At 42.4% G+C, this 21,152-nt stretch overlaps 3 protein-coding genes across 5 annotated transcripts in view; 2 read left to right on the top strand and 1 right to left on the bottom strand.

Moving 5' to 3' along the window:
* Positions 1-21,152, top strand: part of CHD1L (chromodomain helicase DNA binding protein 1 like) — a 177,487-nt gene that overhangs the window by 26,652 nt on the left and 129,683 nt on the right. The gene's annotated exons all lie outside the window — the stretch shown is intronic.
* PRKAB2 (protein kinase AMP-activated non-catalytic subunit beta 2) lies at positions 1,109-19,768 on the bottom strand. 3 transcript variants are annotated; one of them, XM_078451518.2, is made up of 8 exons: positions 19,667-19,768; positions 19,107-19,287; positions 15,101-15,267; positions 14,165-14,258; positions 13,812-13,932; positions 8,976-9,109; positions 8,003-8,071; positions 1,109-5,673 (listed from the first exon to the last, which is right to left on the bottom strand). In XM_078451518.2, exons 2-8 carry the CDS (start codon positions 19,260-19,262, stop codon positions 5,596-5,598), a joined length of 819 nt encoding a protein of 272 aa, XP_078307644.1. In that variant the 5' UTR covers positions 19,263-19,287; positions 19,667-19,768; the 3' UTR covers positions 1,109-5,595. The 3 variants fall into 3 exon arrangements, with proteins under 3 accessions (XP_078307644.1, XP_060477721.1, XP_060477722.1); XM_060621738.3 differs by lacking the exon at positions 19,667-19,768 and adding an exon at positions 19,558-19,660; XM_060621739.3 differs by lacking the exon at positions 19,667-19,768 and adding an exon at positions 6,817-6,853 and having other exon boundaries at positions 19,107-19,516.
* Positions 19,683-21,152, top strand: part of LOC144617201 (uncharacterized) — a 25,217-nt gene continuing 23,747 nt past the window's right edge. Inside the window, exon 1 of the mRNA XM_078451519.2 lies at positions 19,683-20,021. Within this exon, the coding sequence (XP_078307645.1) occupies positions 19,683-20,021 (339 nt within the window). The remainder of the gene's footprint in view (positions 20,022-21,152) is intronic.

The raw sequence follows: 21,152 nt of genomic DNA, 5'->3' as shown, positions 1-21,152 counted from the left end.
TTGTTGTGTTGCCGCAATCCCTTGTCTTCATCACCTGCCCCACTTCACCCCTTCACATTCACTTCTGTCATCACCTCCCCTACTCTTCTCACCTTCTGGTCACTCCCAGTGGCACTCTCTTCTCTCCCTCAAGGAAGTGTAACTCACTTTAGATACTTTGGAGTGGCGTGTATAAGGGAGTCTGACTGTGTTGTTTCAAAGTCCAGGGGTCAGCTTTGTAAGAACTCTGTGAAATAAGGGATGGAAGACAAAAATTATCCTGCTACCACCATGACCCTGAGCAAAGCCACTTGAGGAGAGTGATTTGCTGTCAGAATGAAGCACATAATCTGCTTCCATAGAAGTATCTAACAGTAAGAATAAGTAGAGAGGATCCTCATCCTTGGATGTGCATTAGACTCATCTGGTAATGTGCTAATTTACTCACCTGGTAAAGTAAATCAAGACAAAGCCCACATTTGAATCCTAGAGGGATTACAGATACCTGGATTCCATACCAGAGATTTCTATTTAAATGGGGATGGAGGTAGTGGATGGAGCACCAATATTTTTATAGAATCTGCATAGGTGATAAATGTACAGACAGGGGTGAAAACCCATGGTCTAGGGTCTCAGCAAACCCAACACAAGACAATAGCTAACTATGCAGTTTTAGAGTGCTGCATTTCAAACCACTGAGTCTGCATTCCTCTAGTTAATGACAGCATAGCCTGGAACGAAAAGAGGAAAAGTGGCGGATGGATGACATCACTTCTGTCCTACACCTACACCTTCTCTCTTTATTCAAATGTGTGTGGCAGTTCGCATTCTTTAGGTTCTGAGACTACTGAGGCAGATTTTTTTTTTTTTAATTTTTTTTAACGTTTATTTATTTTTGAGACAGAGAGACACAGAGCATGAACGGGGGAGGGGCAGAGAGAGAGGGAGACACAGAATCGGAAGCAGGCTCCAGGCTCTGAGCCATCGGCCCAGAGCCCGACGTGGGGCTCGAACTCATGGACCGCGAGATCATGACCTAAGCTGAAGTCGGATGCTTAACCAACTGAGCCACCCAGGCGCCCCTAGGCAGATTTTGATAAGATAATCAGTGACCAGCGAAAAACTCAAATATTATTGCTGTGTAATATTTTTTATTCAACAGTTTTATGGGAAAAAATGTCACATTTCTGTTACATCACATAATTTTCAGACATGTCAAAGTCCAATGACAAATTACATTTGGAGAAAAGCTTTAAAATCCATTTTCATATGCCATTCCTTTGTGGAATACAGCTCTGTACCTCGGCACTAAAGGTTACAAAAAGCACCATTTAAAGGAGGACTTGCTTATTTAATTCCCTTCCAAATTATAGTCTTATTCCCCCTTTATGACAGAGCTGCACTCATTCAAAATGCTTCAGTGAAATAACAACCAGCATCCTCCCATTTACCAAAATTCAAACAAGTCTCACATATGGGCCCAGTGTGGAGATTAGGACCAATGGACATCAGTGAGCTTTGGCTGTTCTAAAACCACAAGCTAGGTAAGATAAGTTTTCTGTAGGTGGGAACAGAAAAGATGATCAAATACATAATACTTACGGTAGGTAGATACCCCTTGACCATTTAACCTGACTACAAAATCCACAGAGCGTTTGGTATTTCACAGCAATCTTACTGCAAAAGCACTGTGCTACACCCAATTAATTGAACTCCAAATAAGGATGGAACTAATACATTAATTTTTAATGAAATTTAATCACTTCAAAGCACAATCGAGAAAAATAAATCAAGACAAAGCCCACATTTGAATCCTAGAGGGATTCCACTGCTAAGAATTGGATTTCATAAGTAATAGACTCTTAAGGTTTCTCTTTCTTTCCCTCTTTTCCTCCCTTCCTTCCTTCTTATAATTTAAAAAATAAATTTGGCCCTTTTACTCCAAAAGTTTGGGTTCACTGAAGAAAGGATAGGCCTTCTACCTTCTGCTGTGATGGGCACCTAGGGAGAGACAAATGCCTAGATCCGGAGTTGTGAAAGACCCTAACCCCACCCCTCCCAGGTGCTCTATCCCATGTGTAGCTGGAGTGAGCTAGCAGTCCCTGGTAGAAGACAGCAAGGCCTTGGTTTTAAGGATGAGTCAGAATAATGTGTGAACAAATTGTGTATCTGCTCGTAGGCCTGTGCCCCAAATCACTAGAACGTGAGGACTTAGAAATCTCTGAGATAGAATATTTTTCAAACACATACAACATAGACTATTGCATATCATTTTTAGTTGAGGTCAAAATTTTAAAAGCCCTATTTCCCCAATTAGAAGCAGGGGATTCTATCATTATTATGTCTCCTTCATTTATACTCAGATTAATATAAGCCCAGCCTAGAGGTAATACTTCTTTCCAAACTTCATTTTAGCAGCATGCATGTAGTATTGACACTTTAAAAAGGCTTTTTTCAGATTAGGTCTACAAGAGACAAGAAATAATTGGAGGCCGAGGTTTGTACAATCCTCTCAGAATCTTCTCTTGGATTCTTCTTTTACAGGGTTTCTCTACCATGTAAGCATTGTTTTTAAAAAAGCCAACACTGTAGAGGCCAGGTATGCCCCTAGGGGGTGTTACTTGCAGTGACCAAATCCCATTCATTTCTAAGCTTAATGCAAGCTAATAACCATGACCATACCAGCAAGAGGACTAACATTTGTTTTAGGTAATGTTTGACCTGAGACTCTGGTAAAAGTCAGCTTGAAGGTAAAGCAGAATTCAGAAAAAAGGGTAGAGAACAGAACAAGAGACGAAGGGATGTTTTATATAGTAGGTTCTGTTCAGTGAGATCCAAGGATTCCAGTATGTCAGGTCTCATGTAATTAACAACAAAAAGGCTACTTTTAGTTCTGAGTTATGGAAGCCTTTAGTTTCCTAGTATCCTCCTTAGCTCAGTCACTCTTCCTTTTCCTCACAACCCCCAAACCACGATGCAGTTCTTAAAGGGTGAGCCCTCCTAAAAGAATGATTTTCTAACTCTTCTAACTTTGACTCTGTGAAACTCCTATAGGTTAAAAAGAAAAAAAAAAAAGCTAAAAATGTGGGGTGTTTTTGCCTTTATTCATTTTCAAAATCTGCCAAGCTCTCTCTTGCAGAAAATAAACTATCCCTTTAACCAACATAAAAGAATGAGTGGGGTGTACTCTGGGCTACCTTCCTCCTTTCCTCTCTACCTTCTAGAAGTTTCTTGGAGACAGACTGTGTGTGACAGGCTTCTCAGAGCCAGAGGTGTATGAGCAGTGCAGAGAAGGGACAGTGCTGAAGGGGGCATCGCCCAGCTCTCCTTGCCTGTCCTCTTCCATACCAGCTGGTGGGCTCTCATGTCACATTTGGCCAAGAGATTACCTCAGAACTTGGGAAACTGACACTCTACATTTCCAGATCAGGAAGATCTCAAGGCCACCAGCACCAAAACCTAGCGTCACTGGAGTCAGAAGCCTCTGGCTTGAAAAATTAAAGGGATCTCTTTTCCTGGCCCACTCTACTGATACACCTGTGTAGAGTAAAAATTTTTATACACGAACACATAGGCAATCACAATTCAATACTGTTGACAAGAAAAAGGAGTGTAACAAAATCCTCCATTTAACAACCAGGATTTTGAATCCTCCTATGTGGCCCACTTATTTAATGGGTATTGGAGAAAACAGTACTATAACTGAAGACAATGTAGATCCTGAGAGCTGGTAATAATAGGATTTGGCCTGGATTTTTTAAATGACACACCACTCAACAAGTGGTTGGGACCATAAAAGGTTTCCCACACAAGCCTTTTGCTGCAGAAGGCAGCCTTGAGTGGCTAAAGCGGTATTTACTCTCGGCAAGTAACCACCAAAGCACTTAACAATTTACATTCCCAGCAAAACCACCACCCAATGCCCTACTGCCTCCCTCCCAGGATCTAACAGGTCTACATAACCCAAAGACAACTGTGTCATCAGCTTTGAATAGGAAAGACAGGAGGTAGCTAAACTGACCTAAGGGCATCTATGGGTGCCCTTTCAGTGCGGCTGGACACATCTTAACAGTGAAGGTGTCTCTCAAGCAACAAGTTTGGCCTCCTTCAGAGTTGAATGTTTAACTTGCATTTATCTGTAATGGAAGAGCCACAGATATTTGGGGGAAAAAAGTTTTATCTTTGAGCAACATTTCAAGAGTGGAATGAATAGCTACTTTTCATTCCACAAATGAAAGTCACTGACCTCACTTCATCATCAAACACTTTTAAAAAAGAGAAAGACAAAGTGATTTTCCATTAGCACTTGGTACAGGGAAGCAATACTATTCACGGTTAGAACACCAGGGCTACTTTCCTGCTTCTTGGCGTAATGGATCTTGAAGTTAAAAGAAATTTTTAGGTGCACCCAGTGAACCTGAATCTGTATCTAGAACAGTGTTTAGTGCAATGATGTGCATGGGGTTGGTCACATTAATGTAAGACTGTAGAGGAGTAGACTACTACTTTCTTGTTGAAGAAAATCTTGGGAACCATTTATCAAGGGCCTAAAATTCTCCTATGTAGTCTCTTAAGAACAATGAAAAGGCATTTTTTAATTAAAGAAAAATGTAGGCACATAAAAAAATCTCCCAAGGATGAAAGACATTAAAGCATTCCCTGGTTCCACTCCCATCTTCAAAGGTGTCTGCTCTGTGAAAGAAAATATGGAAGCAGGGCCAGGCCAGGTGGGAAAACCGACGGGAACGTGCCAAGACAGCCTAAGCCGTGGCACTAAACTAACACAAGAAAGTAGACCTTCCGCGTTCTGCCTTCCTTACAACGCTGAGACCTATTTTCTTTAGTAGAAGTTAAAACAAGTGGTAACAAAGTGGCCTGGGCCTGTGCTGGGCTAAAAAAGGAGACTTTCTGGCAGCCCTAGTCTCTGAGGTGGGTCAGGTCTTACGTAGCCTTTGAAAGGGGTCACCTGCCAGTGAGTTTTGTTGTTAGGGAAGGGTCAGGTATAGGATCGGAAGGAGGTTATCAAAGCAAGAATGTGAAATGAGAAGAAAAAGGGTTCCTGTGGGGCATCTGGTTATCATAAAAAGCACAGACTGTGCCACACACTCTAGGAATACAGAGAACCCATGCAAGGAAAGCTGCCCCTGCCAAGGAGGCAGCTGGAAGTAGGGCAGAAGTCTGGCACAAGCCCATTCTTTGGAGAGCCAAGGTAGCAGTGACAGAATCTCTACCCAACAAGGATCCTGAGAGTTGGCTCTTCGTTCATTTTAGGAAACAAGCTTCCTGTAACGGTCCTTCCTGCGGCTCCCCCAAACAGGTCTTGGGGAGTCCCCATAGGCAGAGAGAACACATCTAGCTAGGAGGCTTCCATTAACCTTCCTCTCATATATGTATATGTATATATATATAATTTTTTTTTCTTAAAATAAATTCCATGAACTCATAAAGCTCTCATCTGCAATCAGATGCAAAAGCAGAGCATCCTACTCAAAGGCTCTGAAACACACACATCAGCCTCAAAGCAAGTTAGCCTTCCAGTCTCCGGTGAAGACTGGTCCAGTCCAGAAAGGCAAGGGAGATGCTTCTCTTGAATCCCGGAGGCAGGAAGGGATCCCTTCAGATGGGCTTGTACAGCAGAGTAGTGACATACTTCTTCTTGTAGCGATGGGTTGCGCTAAGGACCATCACACTGTCCTGCAAGGGAAAGAAACATGCAGCTAATTCATTAGTTTAGGCAACAGGCGTCTCTTCCCAGCCATCAGTGTTTCAGTCACTCACTTTTAACAGAGATAGTTGGAAATTATAGAAATAGGTTGGTTTTGGAGTCCGTTCAACTTAAGTTCCAATCCTGACTCCTCCTGTAACTCTGTTTGTGGCCTTGAGTAATCTACTTGATGCCTCTAAGCCTTTTCCCTCATTATTACAAAGGATAACACCTACCATTAAGGTGGCACTGATGATTATATGAGAATATCTAGCACGGTACCTGACACATAATAGGTGCCGAAGAAATATTAGTCTCCTACCTCACTCCTTTCCCTACCTCAGATTTGAATATTGGGCTTAATTAAAACTTGCATGGAAAAAGAAAAAAGAAAAAATATTTTGACATTCAGTTTTAGAAGAAAGTCTAAAATGCACTGAGAAGAAAGGACAGTGATCCCCCACCCTGACCTTTCCAAGCCCCAAAGCAGGTCTAATTTCCATTTAATACCAGGAATGAACTTAAAAAGTTCATTCTAATCAAGAGGAAAACTCAGGAATCCCTCTCTCTGAACAAAGTGGACCCCAAAATCTTCTTTGGAAAGATATTCAATCCAGTGGATCCAAACAGCCTAAACAATCTGACAGAACCAAGAATGAATGGGTCAAGGCCAAGCAGAACTACAGTAATCAAGACACTGACCTGAGTCAGAATCAATATGAAGAGTAAGAGGTACTCTTTCCCCGGCTGTGTTGCAGCCTCAGGGCATGCCATAGGAGGAGAGGGCAGGCCTGTGAGCATCAATTGAGAGCCAAACAGCAGTTACAGGAGGCAAAATTCAGTCTAATCCCAGTGCATCTTCCTATTTTCCCGTATGCTGTAGTATCTACAATGAATACTTCTCAGATTAACATTCTGTGACCAGAGTGTGCTGATCACAGCCTAAATATGACAGAAGCGAGGCAGGTTAAAAAAATAAAATAAAATAAACCAAAACTCCGCTCCAGGAAGGGTCTGGTAAAAATGAGGGGCAGGTGACAGAAAGACCTACTTGGAAAGACCTGGTGCAGTGACCACTAGAAAAGAACATGGAATGAGGACAGGAGGACCTCAGTCCTCTCGCCGGTACTTACTGGCAATATGACCTTCTCTGAGCCTTAGTTTCTTTATCTATAAAACAGGGGTTAAAAATAATACTTACCTCACAAGGTTATTATAAAATTTAAATTCAATAATATATATATTTGAAAAGTATCACATAATCTGTTAAAGACAGCTGTATCAGTGATTTCCTTAATCTGGCTGCACATCTAAGAAATAAAAGCAGCTTAAAAAACAATTACCGGGGCTGTATCCTAGACATACTTATTCAGAATCTTTGGGGATGCAGGCTTTGAATCTGTATTTTTACAAACTTCCCCAGGTAATTCTGACAATGAGCCTAGTTTGGTAACTACAGAGCTACCTAAAACTTTACTCCAGTAGCCAAACCACAAAGATGTGATGGGACTGAATGGATAATTTTCAACCCAGACTCCGAGGCAGCAGAAAAACTAAGGAGAACGCTAAGAGTTGGAGGTGACAGAGCAAATCTGGTCACATTTCCCCTTTACCTAGTGTAGAGGAGAGATGCAATCAGTGGGTATATGTGACTGAAGCACCCGACAGCAGCTCCTATCCACCTTTAGAAAGCAAAAGCCTTAGTCATATTTGAGGATTCTCCAAACTGGTAAGATAAACTTGCTTTGTCTGCAATGAAATCCTAGTGCTATGAACTCTAATTTAATTAAGTAGGTGGTACAAAGGTTATAGCTATCCAAAAAGAAACCAGGAAGGAAAAAGGTTCATTAAGTCACAGGGCAATTCAGCTAGCCAGAACGTAGGATAGGGACTAAGATTTAAAATAAACAACCAGGGGCGCCTGGGTGGCGCAGTCGGTTAAGCGTCCGACTTCAGCCAGGTCATGATCTCACGGTCCGTGAGTTCGAGCCCCGCGTCAGGCTCTGGGCTGATGGCTCAGAGCCTGGAGCCTGTTTCCGATTCTGTGTCTCCCTCTCTCTCTGTCCCTCCCCTGTTCATGCTCTGTCTCTCTCTGTCCCAAAAATAAATAAACGTTAAAAAAAAAAAAAAAAAAAAAAAAAAAAAAAAAAAAATAAACAACCAAACAAAAAAATCCACCTACTAGTTAAGAAACTTCTCCTACAATTTGACCATTACGGCCTGCTTTAGCTTCAGTGAGGTAGCAGGGCAAATTACCACTGGAGAACATGTGTTACCCCTTCCCTCTCATTTTGGGGAAGAGCCAGGCCCACTACTCACCTTAATGGATAATGCATAGAGATGGTTCAGCATAACATGGTTGGGCTCGGGAAGCAAGGCTGGGTCACACTAAGAAAGAAAAAAATCACTAAATGGGATTAAATGCACAGTTTTAAACCAGTTTACTCTTCCTCAGAGCTCTTTGGAAACTTCTGAGGGGCGGCTGGGTGGCTCAGTCGGTTTAGCGTCTGACTTTGGCTCAGGTCATGATCTCACAGTTCGTGAGTTCCGGCCTCATGTCGGGCTCTGTGCTGACCACTCAGAGCCTGTGGTCTGCTTTGGATTCTGTGTCTCCCCCTCTCTCTGCCCCTTCCCTGCTCATGCTTTCTCTCTCTCAAAAATAAATAAACATGAAAAAAATTTAAAAAAAAAAAAAAACTGTTGAGAAACTCTAAACTAGAATGTATATTTCTTTTAAATGATACTATATATCAATCATTTGTTCTCATTACAGAGAATTAGGAAAATTCTGAGTCCAGGGCAAACCCTAAGCCTTTGCATCTATTTATCTCCCTTAATAAGAGTGAAAACAAAAATCTTGCCCACAACACGTACAGAAGATTTGTGTTAGGAGACAAAAACCTTAGTGGGAATCAAGTGAACTGACTAGAGATATCAAGTATACGGGGAAAAAACACAAACCCAAACCCCTTATACTCCTTTTGTATACTCCCAAATGATAAATATGCCTTATCTTCTGTTGGAACAGAAGTCCCAGTTTCTGGGACTTCTAACAATCTATGGTTCTGGGTCTAATTTATTACGATCAGAAGGTAACTATGAATTTTGATATCAATAGCTGGAAAAGTAACAACTCAGCCCTGGAAAAAAGGATCTGTAATGCTATTGATATACACATGATTTATATTCTCAACACAGCTTTGTAATAATCCTGACCTCTATGATTACTAACTTTGGATCAGATGGTTCTAGTAACCCCCAGATGCCCCAGCAATCCTTTCAGGATACTCACAGATATATTAGTGTCCTTGTTAAGAATAACTTGAAGAAGGTGAGGAGGTAGGATGGGTGGGGATTTGAATCTCTCCTCGGATCGAAACACGTACATTTCTTGACCATAAGGCCCTGGGGGAGAGCTGGAAAGGTCTGGAAGATATTTACCCAAATATAAGGGAAAATTGCAGAACTAGTAAAAGTGCGTGAAAAAAACTGTCAATACATGGCAGCTAATATTAAATATGGTAGAAATCATAGATCATAAACTTATAAGCTGCTGGCTCTACAACTGTAAGGCAAAGAGTCTGAGTCATCCTGAACATGAAATTCCTCAACATGGCAACATGATGGGGAGGACAGAAGAGGGGATGAGGAGTCAAAGTTGTAGGTTCAGAGAAAAGCTACTCTATTTGTCAGTTGTATGACCTGGGACAAATCCTCCTACTACAGTCAGTTTCTTCATTCATAAAATGAAAGTAATATCTCTACCCTATTTCACAATGTCTTTATAGCAATCAAATGAGATAACAGATGTTTCAAATGAGAAACAGATTGTTTGTGAACTGTCAAACAATGCGAAAAAAATTAAGATTTCTTTTCTTTTCTTTTTTTTTTTTTTTTAAACACCCAAGCAACAGACAACAAGGATATACACTCTTAAGATTGCTGATGCTACAATGATTGCAACAGTGAGGACAAGATTACTAACACTGAAGTAGTTGTTAGGGAAATGTAAACCAAAAGCAGAATTAGATACCACTTAACACTCATTAAGATGGCTATAATAAAAAAGACACAATAATAATTGTTGGTGGGGCGCCTGGGTGGCTCAGTTTGTTAACTTCGGCTCAGGTCATGATCTCACAGTTCATGAGTTCAAGCCCTGCACTGGGCTCTGTGCTGACAGCTCGGAGCCTGGAGCCTGGAGCCTGGAGCCTGCCTTGGATCCTGTGTGTGTGTGTCTCTCTCTGCCCCTCCCCAGCTTGTGCTCTCTTTCTCTCTCACTCTCAAAACTAAATAAACATTAAAAAAAATTTTTTTTTAAATAATTATTGGTGAGGATGTGGAGAAATTGGAACCTTTGTACCATCCTGTTGCCGGAGGGAATAGTACAATAGCTTTGGAGAACAGGTGGCCAATTCCTTCAAAAGTTAAATGTAAAGTTATCCGATGGCCCAGCAATTACACTCTTAGGAAATGAAAACATGTTCACACAAAAACTTGAGCACAATGTCCAGAACAGCATTGTTTATAATTGACAAAAAGTGGAAATGATCCAAATGTCCATCAGCTAACAGGTAAACAGAATGATATATCTATACAATGGAATTTTATTGTCACAAAAAGGAGTGAAGTATTGGAGCGCCTGGGCAGCTCAGCTGGTTAAGCATCCAACTCTTGATTTTGGTTCAGGTCATGATCTCAGGATTCGAGAGTTCAAGCCCTGCCTGCTTGGGATTCCCTCCCTCTCCTTCTCCCATTCTCTCTCTCTCAAAAATAAACTTAAAAAAAAAAAAAAAAAGTTCTGATACACATTAAAACATGGATGAACCCTGAAAACCTGCTAAGTGAAAGAAGCCAAACATCAAAGACCACGTATTGTGTGATCCCGTTTATATGAAAGGTCCAGAGTAGGCAAATCCATACAGGCACAAAGGAGATCAGGAAACTGGAAACTGGGTTAAAGGAGGAAGAGAGAATATCAAAAGTATGCCGGTCCTCTTTCTGTATAATAATGGGTATATGTTCACTGGCTGCTTTGCCAGAATCCTCTAATGCAAAAGTGGAGGGCTGCAAGCAGTCTCATCATTTAATTCAGTATTACTAAACTCTTTTGGTCACTGCCTAACCAGTCAAGAAGAATGTCCAACTTTATGTTCTGAGATTATATAATAAAAACAATATTTGTATGATTTTCATAGACAGACAATTATGGTACCATTGATTGGTCTCTTAGAACCTACATAAGCCACCCTTGTGCCCTGATATTCTAATATACTGCACTTACGGAAAAAGGTTGAAGGACCTGTCCATGAATTCAAAGCCAGTGAGTAGCAGGGGCAGGCTCTGAACTCACAAGGGAAAACTGCACTCACTGGGAACACAGTGCACCGTTCTTTAGACCGGTACAGCCTTTGTTGTAATGTAATAAAATGGTAACCGTGAGTGTGCTGAGCACATCACTCTTCTGATGCTATAGTCAATGTGATGAAATCCATGGAAAAAGTAGTATTAGGAGAAACAAAAAGATACAGGTCTTTTCCTCTACCAAGGAATTTATTTTTTAAATGTTTATTTTTGAAGGAGAGAGCGAGAGAGAGAGAGAGCATGAGTGGGGGAGGGGCTGAGAGAGAGGGAGACACAGAATCTGAAGCAGGCTCCAGGCTCTGAGCTGTCAGCACAGACCCTGACGTGGGGCTCAAACTCAGAGTGTGAGATCATGAACTGAGCCGAAGTCAGATGCCCAACCGACATAGCCACCCAGGTGCCCCTAAGGAATTTTTTTTTTTTTTTAACCCAAAACTTATAATGCAGTTAATATACACACAAAAGAACTGTGGGGTTTTTGTAACCCTCCCTCCCTTCACCCCCGCCTGAAGACTGCCATACTTGGAGGGCCCTATAAAACTGCCAGCTAAGCTATCAAACCAGCAGGATTAAGCTAATGCATCTAAACAAGGCAAACCAGACACAACTAGCCTCAGCTGGGTGATACTGCCAAAGGGTCAATGAAAACTTGAAATATTACTAGAAATAGGCTTTTATTTCACTATTTATTTTTTTATGAAAAAAAAAATTTTTTTTTAAATCTTTATTTTGAGAGAGAGACAGAGTATGAGCAGGGGAAGAGCAGAGAGAGGGAGGCACAGAATCTGAAGCAGGCTCCAGGACCTGAGCTGTCAGCATAGAGCCCGACACGGGGCTCGAACTCACGAACTGTGAGATCATGACCTGAGCTGAAGTCGGACGCTCAACTTACTGAGCCACCCAGGCGCCTCCACTATTGATTTTTTTCAAAGCCCATGTGAAAGTCTGTGAGCGAGGGAAAAGCAGAGGGAGAGGGAGAGGGAATCTGAAACGGGCTCCATGCTCAGTGTGGGTCCCAGTGAGGGGCTCGATCTCATGATCATGAAATCATGACCTGAGCCAAAATCAAGAGTCAGACGCTTAACTTAGCCATGCACTTACTTAACCATGCACTTAGCTACCCATGTGTCCCTAGAAATAGCTTTTTAAACTATAGGCCTATGAAAGAAAGGATAAAACAGAAAATAGAGTACATTGCATGTAACAAAGGCACACATTCTGCTATGAGACTTGTGTTACAGGTGTGTATGTGTATGTGCGAGTGAGTGAGCAAGAGAGAGAGAGAAGGAGGGAGGGAGAGAGAGAGAAGGAGGGAGGGAGAGAGAGAGAAGGAGGGAGGGAGAGAGAGAGAAGGAGGGAGGGAGAGAGAGAGAAGGAGGGAGGGGGAGAGAGAGGAGGGAGGGGGAGAGAGAGGAGGGAGGGGGAGAGAGAGGAGGGAGGGGGAGAGAGAGAAGGAGGGGGAGAGAGAGAAGGAGGGGGAGAGAGAGAAGGAGGGGGAGAGAGAGAGAAAGGGGGAGAGAGAGAGAAAGGGGGAGAGAGAGAGAAAGGGGGAGAGAGAGAGAAAGGGGGGGAGAGAGAGAGAAAGGGGGGGAGAGAGAGAGAAAGGGGGGGAGAGAGAGAGAAAGGGGGGGAGAGAGAGAGAAAGGGGGGGAGAGAGAGAGAGAGAGAGAAAGGGGGGGAGAGAGAGGGAGGGAGGGAGAGAATTGGGTTACAATGTAAAACAAATGTCTTGCTGTAGATCCTCATTAAAAAATTTGAAATGAGGGCGCCTGGGTGGCTCAGTCAGTAAGTATCCAACTTTGGCTCAGGTCATGATCTCACGCCTTGTGAATTTGAGCCCTGCATTGGGCTCAGAGCCTGGAGCCTGCTTCAGATTAGGGGTCTTCTCTCTTTGCCCCTTCCCTGCTCATGCACGCGCTCTCTCTCTCTCTCTCTCTCTCTCTCTCTCTCTCAAAAAATAAACTAACATTAAACATTAAAAAAAAAAGTTTGAAATGAAATTCACTAGACTGAGGTTTTTCTTGTCTCAGAGGAGACCTAAATGTTTACAGGACAAACACGTATATAGACAAAAATATATATATTAACAAATTTTACATATATACATATATAAAACATATATACGATTCATATATATGTTGTGTGTATGCATATATATACATATATACATGTGTATTTGTATATATACATATGTATACACACACATATATACATGTATACGTAAATATATATACATATATATACATATATATTTACGTATACATGTATATATACATATATATTTACGCATACACACACATATACTCATCTAGGACCAAAATGGACAAATGGCTTATGCTCAAGGGTTGCCCAAAAATTTATACAAATTATATGTATATAAAACATATATATGATTCAGAAGATTCCTGAGGATAAAAAAAAAAAAAAAAAAAAAAGAAGATTCCTAAGGAGAAAAGGAAAAAACAAACAAGGGGTGCTTAGGTGGCTCAGCTTGTTGAGCATCTGATTTTTGCTTTTTGGCTCGGGTCATGACCTCACAGTTCATGGATCAAGCCCCACATCGGGCTCTGCACTGACAGCAAAAAGCCTGCTTGGAACTCTCACTCTCTCTCTCCCCCTCCCCCATTCATTCTCTCTCTCTCTCTCTCTCTCTCTCTCTCTCAAAATAAATAAACATTAAAGCAAAAGAACGAAAACTACCCTTGGGAAGGAACATGCTTTATAAGAAGAACACATCAAGAAAGAGCAAATACTACAAACTTACCTCGACAAGATGTCTCTGAGCTTTCCATTGAATCTAGCTTTAAAGCATCAAACACCTCAAAGTCAGATTTCTTGACATGGATCAAATTGTTAATCGTGCCAAGCTGACTGGTAACCACAGGCTGAAACAATGGATGGAAACAATTCATAAACCCGGTTTCAAATTCATCTTTTCCATCTAATTCTCCTATTTTAAAAATGATCATACTCAGCACTTCCATCTTTAATCAAGAGAGAAATCCTCCAGTGTAGGGCCCCATCAATCCTGACAGCAATGACATTTGACACCAAGGGGAATAATAGCCAAAAGGACACAGTTAAGTTAATGGTTACCCTTGGAAATCAAGGCCTTACCTCTGACGGATCATGAACCCATTGTCCATCCACAAAAAACTTGTACTGGTGCTCTCCCTCAGGGAGGTCTAAGATGGCAACAAAGTCATTATGGCTACAGAAGAAAACAGAAAGTTAAGCAGGCCAAGTTCCTATTAGAAGACAGAATGTTAATGTAAAAACCATGAGACTTTCACAACATCATACCAATGGCCTCCCACATTCCTAAGCAATTGTCCCCCAGAATAGAAAATAATTTATAGACCCATTCTCCTTTTCTGTATTACCTTGAAGACTTATTTACCAGCCCCTCCCAATAACTTTAGTTCTTAACTAATATCTGGAAAAGAATGATAGAGATGTTAATCCCCAAAATGGTTTGCCTTAGCACAACTAATATGCTTCAGTAGGAACAGACCCCTCACAAGTATAAAGAAGATAGCAGGTAGCCTCAGGATACAGAAATGCCTCAGGTACCCTTTCCACATTTTGGTGAGCATTTTCTGAAAAATGATCTACATGTAAAGGGCCATTCTGATTACCAAATAATTCATTACTGCTCTGCAAGCAACAACTCACATTAGTAACTAGATGTCATGTTGTACTTTGTTTTGATGCAGAAGTCAGAAGAAGTGGACTCAGCCAGTTACAAATGACTTCCCACAAGCATAGATAGGATTTGTGTTAACAGTCCTAAAGAATGTACCCACAAAGCTGTTACGCTAAGTTCCTCTGAGGCAGTGATATTCTAATGGGTAAAACATCTCTGACTCACTACAAGGCTTAAAAAAAAAAAAATGTCACAAATGTAGTCATTGGTCACAGAAAATGTTCTAGAGAGAGTCCCTAGCAGGTGGAGAGGAGCAGTACAGCCAGGTCTCTCTCCTGAGAAAGGAAATCAGGTCTCTGGTTTCCTTTGTAGACTCATGTAGACTCAACCAAGACACTTGTCTTCACCTCTTAATCAGTGGAATCTTGGTGCTCCAATTGTTGAAGGACCCAGAGATGAAGACCTCCTTGCCTCCTTCAGACCAGCGGATAACAGTGGGCCGGGCCTGCTGTGTATGCTTTACGGAGTCCTCCAAATCTTGTTGCCATGATACAAATTCTTTGTCCCCAGGGAGCTGTAAGAAGGATTAGGTCATCCCTAAATTGTGACCCAGGAATTCTTAAAAGGTCACTTTCGCCCCTAGCTTACAGAGGGGTGCTAGGTTTCTACTAAGGATCAGTAAGCCTTGAAATTGGCAACTAAATCACATTTTGAATAAACTATAAAGAACTCATCGAGGACCAAAATAGTCAAATGGCTTATGCTCAAGGGCTGCCCAAATCACAGCCTAACTTTACAGGTTGCATACATCACCCACCCTTTCAGAGCCTTAGGATCTCCCTTTAAAAAAAAAAAAAAAGAAAGGGGGATTGGGGCACCTGCGTGGCTCAGTCAGTTAAGCATCCGGCTCCAGCTCAGCTCATGATCTCATGATTCGTGAGTTCGAGCCCCACATCTGGCTCTGTGCTGACAGCTCAGAGCCTGGAGCCTACTTCCAATTCTGTGTCTCCCTCTCTGTCTCTCCCCCGTTCATGCGCTCTCTCTCTCTCTCTCTCAAAAATAAAAAACATTAAAAAAAAAAAAAAGATGGGGGGGAAGCTTACTGGCTGTTACCAGATTAACTCACAGGCAGGCAATTATGACATGCTTCTGAGTACCTCTTAAGAGAAAAAATATGAAAAAAAAGTATGCTTCTATAAAAAGCAATAAAGTTAGCCATGTATTTTTCACATGTAAATAGGAACAGTTTTCAATGATCAGTTGTAATGGAAGTTAGAAATACTGAAATTCATAAATAATTCACAAACTTCATTTTAGCAAACAGGTTACAAAAAGGACACTAAAAATATAAAAAATCATCATCATTGGTTTCTTAAATTTTGGGAAGTGTTATGAAATCTTGACTTGCTCACTTCTGCCAAGTTTATACTAATTATTTCAGGAGTAGGGATGAAAATTCTGGACTCTCAAGAAGTAACCCAACTGGTTAAAGTAACCCAGCTTCCTTTAACAAAAGTGGTTGTAATATCAAATGAGGTCTGTAGGATTCTAAAAACAAATGTCTCCTTACTTAGTTTCTTTTCATTTCCATCCTTTAGAACAAGAGTTGGCAGATTATGGCCAGTGAGCCAGATGCTTTTATAAATAAGCTTTTATTGGAAAATAGCCACACACATTCATTTATATATTATCTACAGCTGCTTTCACGCTGTAGTAGCAGTATTGAATGTTGTGACAAAACCTATATGGCCACAAAGTCTAAAATATTTACTGTCTGGTCCCTTGCAGAAAAAGTTTGCTGATCCCCACTTTAGACCGGCTTAAATGACTTTGTTAAATAGGTAAACAGGACTGTACTGTATCAAGTCAAAACATTTAGCAAATAAAATAATGTGGGTTAAAAAAAAGGATTAACTTATTCATTTGGGCTTTACTTTCAAAATGGCTAAGGTAGTCTACCTTACATATTGTCTCTCAATATTCCTCAAAACTACACTATGAGACACCAGTAGCAGCATAAACTGAAGTAAATTGAGAAACAGAATTGAAGGGACTTTCATATTACATAAGTGACTTAAGTGAAAACCTTGATCTCCATATTCTGAAAGCAATGCACTCTTGCCTAACTGGCTGCATTAAAATCACAGAAGTTTTTACACATGCCTAAGAGTAACTCTCAGATTCTGATTTAGATACAGGGCCTAGGAATCTATTTTTAAAAAGGCTCACAGAATAATAACAATACTGTGATTAAGTTAAAATAAAGAAAAAAACCTCATCTTTAGAGATACATCCTAAAATATTTACAGACAAAATAATATTTGCTAGGATGTCTGGAATTTGCTTCAAAATAATTGGGGGGGGAGTGGATTGGGGTATAGATGATATAAATTTGTTCACAATTTGATCATGATTTAAACTGGGTGATGGGTATATAGGAGTTCATTACACTGTTCTCCCTACTTTGAAATGTGGAAAATGTTTCCAATTTTCCATATAGTGTTTAAACAAATCTCAAGTGATTCTAATGTGCAAATAGGATTGAGAACTACTGAACTGGTCCACCGAGACTACTGGCATTTGAAGGAATGCAGGCCCCACTGCCACTGTTCCTATGAGTTACCTTCATGATTTAGTATTTTCAGTTTAGAGTTTGAAAGCTACAAACTATTAATATGCCTAGCTTTGGAAGAAAGCCCTCCCACATATGACATGACATTTCTGAGGCAGGCCTTAGTGCAGCTGACTAGCGGAAAGACCATTTACTCCAAGTTAAATAGTCAGCAAGATCATCAGGAAAAGAGGCAAAACAATGAGAATTATAGTTTGAAAATGTTTAAGTGAAACACTGAAGGAAGAAGTAAAGAGACTAGCTTGAGAACTATACAATTTTAGATGTAGAAGAGACCTGAGGAATTATCTGAACCGATTTTCTTATTCACAAATGGCAAGACTGAGGTAAAGGGAAAGAATGACCCCAAAAAGGTTCCATTTCAGATGGAGGAACCTGGCTTTTAATCAGGACACCGGTTACTGCAGTCACAGTTTGACAAACACACTCACTGTACTTAAATCCTGAGTCATCGATGTAGGAAAAGGGTTAAATTACGAGATGGACCACCTTGAAAAAGCTTTGAAGAAGTAAATTCAAGTGACTGGGTAGACAGCTCATATTTTGAGGAAGAAGTCCTGGAGTGGGAAAATGAAGAAAGGAATGGAGAAGAAACACCAAGAAGTGGTCCTTTTAATCAACTTGACTTCTTTTTCTGTGGTTATGTTCTCAATTGGGATTCAAGAAAATAAACAGAATCCAAATTTCACGTGCCACCGACTGGGCAAGTCATTCTTTACTCTGTAAAACTCCAGTTTGGTGAAAGGTTTGTAGTGATAAAGACAAAAAAAAAAAAAAAAAAAATCAAACACACCCCAATCTCCTCAATCCCTCCATTTTTCTACTTCACCCCACTCAGACTGTCTGGAGGAATTATTGTTTATCATGCTGACAGCTCTCAATGTGACTAGGAACATTCGGTTGGTAATCACATTGCTGTCAGCTCCATCTATCTCTACTGGTGAACACAAGTTGCCACTTTTCTCAAAGTCCTTGGATTTGAGTTCAAGGTCCCGGGGACAGCTGTGGGCTGTCTGTTTTCAGCGATGGTATCGTTATGAACTACTAACAGGAAGTGGAGAAATCCTGGAATCATCTGCTCTCCCACTTGAGGAGCAGCTGGGCATGAAAGAAACACCACCTGAACTACCACAACTATAAAGTATGAGATGAACACTGAGCAGTCAACCAAAGAAGGTCCTTTATTGATCCCCAAGATTAGGAGATTGTATCAAATAAGCAAGTGGTTGCATGGCTCACAGCCATGCAAAGGGCAAGAGGATCAGAAATGCTGAGTTCTTAAAGCCAATACTACACTGTATGTTAACTAACTTGAATTTAAATAAATAAAAAAAAGAAGTGCTGAGTTCTTAGAAGGGCAAAATGATACTGATACATATAAGTTGTCAGGAAAAATAAAGTCACTTACCCACCTCAGGTCAAATTTGAGAAACTGCTGCCTATGGTCAGCAACTCAGGCAACTTACAACCTATAAATTCATCAATACTCTAGAAGAGGGCACCTGCCTGTTAGGAAAACCAGATATTGGGGGTGGGGGTGTCTACAGTCCCCATCGTAATCATGGCCAACAGATTAGTCGAAAAACAAAAACTCCGCCTCTATTCTATTTTGAGGCAGCACCGCAGGAGTAGTTACCATCTAACATCTCCGTGCCCGAAAAATCCCTTTAATTCAGAAAACCGTAAGCTAGGTCAGCGTGCTAAGAAAGAACCAAGAGAGGAGGAGCGCTGACACCCAGCCCGCTGCGGCAGCGCCCGCTGGGGGCGTGGGGAACGCTCACCTTGGAGTCCGGCAGGCTGAAGACGCTGGGATCGTCGGTACTCCCCACCATGATTTTGTGCTCCTTACCCGGCGCATGGCCGCCGGCACCCTCGGAGCGTGCAGCCTTGGCGCCGTGGCGCTCCCCAGCCACCCGGTCGCTGGTGGTGTTTCCCATGGCTGCAGCTCGAGTCCAGGGCCACCTGCCGTGGGGAACAACACCGGACTAGGAACACCCCGGCGGCCGCGTCAGGGGCGCCCCTGGCTCCGCCCCTGCGCCTGGGGATTCGGGCAAGGGAATCCCCGCCCCAGGGAAGCCGAGCCCGGGGACCCCTCCTCCCCCAGCCTCCAGGGGCGCCCGGAACCCCCCCCCCACTCCAAACCCTCTGGATGCCTGCTGCTCAGGAAACCCACTTTGGGGAACTCCCCGCATCCCCGCGCGCACTGCCCAGGCGCGCCCCCACCCCAATCACCTCCCGCGATGCTCTCCCTCCTCCCCTAGCCACCAGTGCGATGGTTGTTCTGCGGATAAGGCCACCAATAAAGTTATTGAAATTGAAACCGCGCCCCGGGCTAGCAAACCTGATTTCCTCCTAAAATGGCTACAAGGCCAGTGGCGCGAGGCCCGCCCCGCGCGTTCCCTGCGGCCGCGCGGCGACGGCACCGGGAGCTCGCCGGCCTCTCTAGCCGCCAGCGCCTCGGTGGTGGGCAGCCTCCTGCGCCAGGCGGGGGCGCCAGCTCCGCAGTTAGCCTCGCGCCGGGGCTGGGATGTCCGCTCGGGGGCCCTGGACCAGGAATCATTGTCGCGGTCAGCCCCCTGGCCTTCCTTTATGGGCGTGGTCTCCAGGTGACACTTAGAACCGCCTCGCTGGGCTCGGGTGTCCTGTACCCGGAGAAGCGGCGCTGCTGTCTTCCCGGCCGCCCGACACGGCTTCGGGTTCGCCAAAACGTTTTCTGGGCAGGGTTCTTAGGATAGGCCCGAAGAGGTGGGTTCCGATGGGGAATTAAAAACCAGACTTCCTACTGGAGTCAGAAGGAAGTAGCGGCAATCGCTTGGGGTTCAAACTAACTGATGTGGGGAGCAGTCAGCCTCGACTGGGGCCCAGGGAATAACGGGTGATTAGGAGATAAACCTTGACAAATTAGTGAAACGTTAGTCTGAAGAGGCGGAGAAAGCTATTCTAAGCTAAGAGACAGCATATACAATGAGCAACCCCGGAAGAAATAAAATTTGAGAAAGAGCAACAACAAAAACAAGGAAGACAGAAGGCAGAAAAGGACAAAGATAGTTCTAGGATTGGGACAGATCTAGGTTTTTACTGATAATTAATGGAACTTCTATGGTATTTACTAATTCTTACCTTGTATAATTATGTGCATGCCTAATTCCCTACGAGAAACCCTTATCACTCAGTATGTGTTAACCCAGCCCAGCAACATTGGCATCACCTGGGCACTTGTTACAGGTGTAGAATCTGAGGCCTTAACTACACAATCAGAATCTGCCTTTTAACAAGATCCTCAGGGGAATGTGTATACATACTGGAGTGTAAGAAGCACTGCTTTGACAGCTGGCAGAGAGCAAATCTGGATGATTCCTCTTCATATTCTGCATGCGCCTTGTACAGAGTAAGCTTTTAATACACATTTACCCAATGAGGGATACATGAATACTGTTTACTACATTTCTAACAAGATAATACCACTTAAACAACCGGTGATGGGGAATCCAAGTTGTACAAAGCCACCCTTTATTTTCTTTTTGAAATTTTTAATGTTTATTTATTTGGGGGGGAGGGGCAGCAAGGGAGGGAGACACAGAATCCCAAGCAGGCTCTAGGCTCTGAGCTGTCAGCACAGAGCGGGACTGGGGACTGGAACTCACAAACTGCAAGATCATGACCAGAGCTGAGGTTAGAGGCTTAATGGGCTGAGCCACCCAGGTGCCCCAAGACCACCCTTTCTGAATGAGTAGCTCTGTTTGTTGAAAAGTTTATTTTAAATTGAAAACCCATCCACTTAAGTTCAACAAATCCACTTCTCTGCCTTTTGTCTTTCCTCTGCCTCT

The sequence above is a fragment of the Panthera onca genome, chromosome C1 (assembly GCF_046562875.1).
Source record: "Panthera onca isolate mPanOnc1 chromosome C1, mPanOnc1 haplotype 2, whole genome shotgun sequence".
NCBI lineage: Eukaryota > Metazoa > Chordata > Mammalia > Carnivora > Felidae > Panthera > Panthera onca.
Note: the sequence above shows the minus strand (reverse complement) of the source record. Positions and strands in the feature narration are given on the sequence as shown.

Excerpts from the sequence above, each read along its gene's own strand:
- PRKAB2 (XM_078451518.2), bottom strand. The coding sequence starts at position 19,262 with ATGGGAAACACCACCAGCGACCGGGTGGCTGGGGAGCGCCACGGCGCC. Across the intron at positions 15,268-19,106 it reads TCAGCCTGCCGGACTCCAAG|CTCCCTGGGGACAAAGAATT; the intron begins GTGAGCGTTCCC and ends TCCTTCTTACAG. Across the intron at positions 14,259-15,100 it reads AAGATTCCACTGATTAAGAG|CCATAATGACTTTGTTGCCA; the intron begins GTGAAGACAAGT and ends TTTCTTCTGTAG.